Source organism: Neophocaena asiaeorientalis, unplaced genomic scaffold (genome assembly GCF_003031525.2).
Source record: "Neophocaena asiaeorientalis asiaeorientalis breed wild unplaced genomic scaffold, Neophocaena_asiaeorientalis_V1.1 scaffold49, whole genome shotgun sequence".
Taxonomy (NCBI): domain Eukaryota; kingdom Metazoa; phylum Chordata; class Mammalia; order Artiodactyla; family Phocoenidae; genus Neophocaena; species Neophocaena asiaeorientalis.
In genome coordinates, this window is record NW_020172456.1 from 2,795,787 (window position 1) to 2,800,786 (window position 5,000).

The 5,000-nt window shown below is 58.0% G+C and overlaps 2 protein-coding genes across 2 annotated transcripts in view; both read left to right on the forward strand.

The window, feature by feature from the left end:
* The window catches only part of POMT2 (protein O-mannosyltransferase 2), a 49,641-nt gene extending 47,674 nt beyond the window's left edge, over positions 1-1,967 (forward strand). Inside the window, exon 22 of the transcript XR_003002246.1 lies at positions 1,859-1,967. The gene's annotated coding sequence lies outside the window, so the exon portion shown is untranslated. The remainder of the gene's footprint in view (positions 1-1,858) is intronic.
* Positions 7-5,000, forward strand: part of NGB (neuroglobin) — a 5,285-nt gene continuing 291 nt past the window's right edge. Inside the window, exons 1-4 of the mRNA XM_024737833.1 lie at positions 7-307; positions 1,859-1,970; positions 2,593-2,712; positions 4,115-5,000. The exon at positions 4,115-5,000 is cut by the window's right edge and continues 291 nt beyond it. Coding sequence (XP_024593601.1) covers positions 219-307; positions 1,859-1,970; positions 2,593-2,712; positions 4,115-4,249 — 456 coding nt within the window. The 5' untranslated portion in view covers positions 7-218 and the 3' untranslated portion in view covers positions 4,250-5,000. The remainder of the gene's footprint in view (positions 308-1,858; positions 1,971-2,592; positions 2,713-4,114) is intronic.

Genomic DNA, 5,000 nt, shown 5'->3' on the forward strand with positions numbered 1-5,000 from the left:
GCCGGAGCGGGGTCCCCGGAAGCGCCAGGGGGGCCGGCCCGGCGGGGGCTCCTCCACCTGGGCGGGGAGGGAGCGGTTGCAGGACCCCGCCCGGCCGAGGCGCGGGGGCCGTAGGTGGTGCCGACCGGCCGCGTCGCCACGGAGATGGCGCGGCACGTGCGGTGACGGTGCCCGCGCCCCGAGGGTCCCAGCCTAGCGCCCCGCGTCCCCGGGCGAGCATGGAGCGCCCGGAGCCCGAGCTGATCCGGCAGAGCTGGCGGGAGGTGAGCCGCAGCCCGCTGGAGCATGGCACCGTCCTGTTCGCCAGGTGAGGGCGGCCCGAGCGCCCCCGGGGTGCGGGTACTGGGGTGCCTCGCCAGGAATGGGTTCGAGGCGGCTGAACTGGCGCCAGAGGAGGGAAACTAGCCCGCTGCTGGGGCGCTGGGGCGCCTCCAGATGTGCGCCAGAGGAGCGGCGCAGGGCGACGGATGGCGCGGCCCCTGCTGCTCTTCCCGCGGCGGTGGCCCCTCTTGCGAGACAGCACGCCCCGCTCTCTATGGGGATCTCTGGGTGCCGGCAAGGTCCGCTCCTGCGGACCTCCTTACACTTGGGCCAGCGGGCTCCGGTCCCCACGCTGCACCCCCTCCCTGGCTGTGTGCCTCCTGAGTGGTCTTTTCTTGGGTGGTGACTGCAGGGGTGCCCACTGCTGCCCATACGGGTAGACTGGGGTGTCCCGAGGGCTTGTGTGGGGAGGGTGTACTGGGCGCCTGGCCTGCAGAGCACAGGGTCTGGGCCCCAGAAGTGTGAGCTTCCAGCAACCACAGAAGAATAAACCTTTCTGAGGAAAGGACTGGGCTAGGACCAGAGGACTGCCACGGAAGGGATGACAGATGCCCAATTCTCACCACTAAAGAGAGGGGGTAAGGGGATGTGCAGACCCCAAAGGGGAAGGGGAGGCCAGTCTTCAACCTCAGCTTGAGGGTATCTAGGTAACCCCTCTGCCATCACCAAAGAGGCAATGCTACCTCACCATGGTTTTTCAGAAGCCTTGGCTCCCTAAGCCAGCCCAGAACTTCTGAAGAGGCTTTCACAAAACCTCCCCCAAACAAAAAGGGAATAAATTTGCAGAGTTACACAAAACCCCAGTGGCTTTCCCAGATGTGGCTGAGAGCTTCTGCTTGTGCCTCCCAGCTTTCCCCAAACCCACTGTTTTCTCAGGCACCCTCTGTGGCTCTGCTACTCCTAAGCTGTGTGACCTTAGGCAAGTTACTTAACCTCTCTGGGCTTCCGTTTCCTCCTCTATAAACTTGGGATAACAGTTACACCCACTGTTTAGGATTGTGAGGAATACATGAGTTAACCCAAGTACTCAATTCTCAGGAAGTGTAAGGGGTTCTATATACTCTAATTATCATTGCTGGCCCACGCCCCCTTGGGCATGATGACACTGGGAGGTTCTGACCCAAGAATGGGAGGGAGGGAGAGGGATAGAGGCAGAGAGGGGGGTGGGTGGGGAGAGAGGGGGAGATAGGGAGAGAGAGAGGTTTTCTTTTCTCCACCATGGACTCCAGGCTTCCTGTTTGAGAACCCCTTCCTGTCCCAGTCCACACCCCTCAATGGTTTATGGAGGGGCTACCCTATGCCAGGTCGTATGAGAGGCCTGGGGATACATTGTTTTTTCCAGGATGCCACTTCCAGGTTGTGGAAGAGGTGAGAGAGGGGCACCGGCAAAGCTGGCCAAGGGGTGCATGCTAGGTTGGAGGGTGTGCTGTAGTTCACAGCCAAGGCTCTGCCCACCCTCTCCTGCTGCTGGGCAGCCAGGGCGCACGGAGCCTACAGGGGCAACACCCCAGGGCTGACACCGGGCCTCCACCCACAGGCTGTTTGACCTGGAGCCGGACCTGCTGCCCCTCTTCCAGTACAACTGCCGCCAGTTCTCCAGCCCAGAGGACTGCCTCTCTTCCCCTGAGTTCCTGGACCACATCAGGAAGGTGAGGGGTGGGCGGAGCACCTTCCTCGGAGGGAACGAGGAAGTCGGGAGAGTCACTTCGTTTCCTGACCCAGCCCTGGTCTTAGCCCCTCCTTCTGCTCCCTCCTGTCAGAGGCATCTGCCCCTTTCCCTTTGCGCTGAGCTGGGCAGAGTTTGGGGCACCCGAGTCAGCCTTCTCCCCCACCCTGTTCTCAGCCAGCTGCTCCCAGCTCTGCCATTTGCCCTTGGCCTTGTCCCCTGGCTCCTGTAGGTGGTGTTGGCGCTGATCCATCAGGGGCCATCTGCCTGTGAAAACCAAGCTGGGGTTTTCTTAGAGGCTGGCGACTCTCACGGGGCCTCCGTGTCCCCTCGTCCCAGGAGGACAACACTGTCCAGCAGGTGTGTTTAGGGCTTTGAGCCCCTCAGAAGAGAGCAGCTTCCTCCATGGTGTAACATTAGTAGTTTGGCCACCATATGTTGAGCGCCTACTGTATGCAGACACAGGCTGCCTTTCGTCTCTGATACTGGAAAACTGAGGGTCCTCTTTTCCTTCTGGTTGGGACCCCCAGGTTCTGGATTATGGTTGTGAGTGGGGATGGGGAGTTGCTCTGGTCTCTCTTTCACCACCACCTTGGCCTTGGCAGGTGATGCTCGTGATCGATGCTGCGGTGACCAACGTGGAGGACCTGTCCTCGCTGGAGGAGTACCTTGCCAGCCTGGGCAGGAAGCACCGGGCAGTGGGTGTGAAGCTCAGCTCCTTCTCGGTGGGTAAAGGGGCTCTTTCTCTCTCCAAAGCTCCTGGCCTGAGGCCACCACTCTCTCCCAGGCCTCTCCTATCCACCTGTTCATCCTTCCCACTCCTATACCCTCAGATGACCAGGGCTGGGGCATGCATTGTTATGTACTTGCTGTGTGACCCTGGCACTGCCTTGACCTCTCTGAGCCTCCAATTTTTCTTCTCTGGTATGGTTTCCCTTAGAACCATAGGAAGTGAAGGAGCCTTTGGGATTAGCTGGTCTGCTCAGTTTTATATGGCTGTGTATAAAACCATCCCAGAACAACCTGGCTTAAAACAATGATTTCTGATTTCTCTGGGCTCAGTTGAGCGGTTCTTCTGTTCCACGTGCTGTGGCTGGAGCCACGCGTGCACTGCATTCAGCTGGGAGCTCAGCTGGGGCTGGAATGTCCAAGATGGCCTGTCATCCTTTGGGATCTCTCTTCGTGTGGCCTCTTGTTGCTTAATAGTCTAGCTGAGATTCTTTACAAAGTGGCACCTGAGTTCCGAGAGGGAGTGTTTCAAGAGGACAAGCCAGCCTCAGCATGCATCACTCTTGCTAATGTCCCATTGGCCAAAGCCAGTCACATGGATGAGCCCAGTGTCAAGGGTGTGAATCCTTGAGGTGTGGCTCACTGGGGACCCTGACCTGACAGCCTACCACACAGTCACCTTGCCAGACGTACGCACCTTGAGGAAGGCACTGAGTTTGTCTTGTCATCTTCTCCATCCCCAGCACTAGCACAGTATCTGGTATTTAGTGCATATTCAGTAACTATTTGTGGAATAAATAAACTGTATTTTATAATTACTAATAAAACATGAGAACCGTTACTATTGTTGAAGACTTACTGTGTGTAGATGCTGTGCTAAGAGCTTTTCACAGATGATCTCATTTCATCATCCCAACAATCTGAGGAGTTGCAAGTCTTACATTCCCTGTTGTACTGATGAAGCATCTGAGGCTCAGAGAGGTTACCTAACTTGCTCAAGGTCACACAGCTCGTAAGTAGTAGAGTCAGAAAGTTAACTCAGGTTCATCTCAGGTTGCAGAGCCTGGACTCTTAACATCATGACTGCTGTCTTGCAGAGGAGGAAACAGGCCTGGAGGCAATGACTTTGCTTGGTCTGAGCTGGAGGTCCCTCGGCTCCACTCATGGGGTGGTTGTGAGGCTGGGAGTGGAGTGAAATGCTTTGTTCACTTTAAAGCCTCACCTTTAAGGTGTACACAAGGATTGGGGCAGAATCCCGCTCAGGAAGCATGGACCCCCGTGCAGGAGAGAAGAAAAGCCCAGGAGTCCTTACCAGCCCCAAGCCTCAGTTTTCTCACCTGTGGAATGAGGGCACGCCTTCCCGCCTTTGGGAATGACAGGTGCCCCTTGCCTCTGCAGACGGTGGGTGAGTCCCTGCTCTACATGCTGGAGAAGTGCCTGGGCCCTGCCTTCACACCAGCCATGCGGGCTGCCTGGAGCCAGCTCTACGGAGCCGTGGTACAGGCCATGAGTCGTGGCTGGGATGGCGATTAAGAGGCAGCCCTGCCCAGCGGCCTCCGCCTGGTGGCCCCTGACGGTCTGTGTCTACCTGTTGGTCTGTGTCCATTGTAGCCCAGGCTCTCCTAGGCCTCCCTGCATCATGGTCCTTGTCCCCTTGGCCTTGCCAGAGAGGTGATGGAGCAGGACTGCGTCTCAGTCTCCCTCACCCCCAACTGCAGACAGGGTGGCTTTTCCTTAGAAAGGGGCCTTCGGATTTCCTTGAATTTCCAGTAGCTTCCTCCCTGCCGGCCTTCTTTCCTCTGCGGCCTCCCCTCTTCTTCCAGGAGGAGGAGCAGCGTTTTGGTAGCAGAGGTGGCATGGATCCAGAGGGTATGGGGCTTTGAGGGAATGGGCTCTTCTGTCACCCTGCCTTCCCAGGCGAGCTTGGGCCAAGCGGGGCAGTGGCGTGGCTGAGCTTCGGGCACCTTCCCAGCTTGCCTGCCTTCAGTGCTTTTCTCTCCCAGGGGTGTTTGCTTTTCACAAGGAAAGAGGTGGGATAGCTTCAGCCTTCATGGTGGAATCACGGGCAGCAGGAGCAGGGGGCCAGGAGAGCTGCTGAGGAAGGGAGACCTGGCTCCGTGATGGGGCTTATCTGCGTCTTGGGGGCCCACTCCCATGCCACCCGACAGAGTAGTTTTTCTTTTGTAGTGTCTGGTGGGAGCTCCCCTATTATCGCTCTGTAAGAACCAGCCAGCCAGCCAGGGTGGGGCGAGGCTGCGGAAGGGCAAGGAAGGAGGAGGGCTTC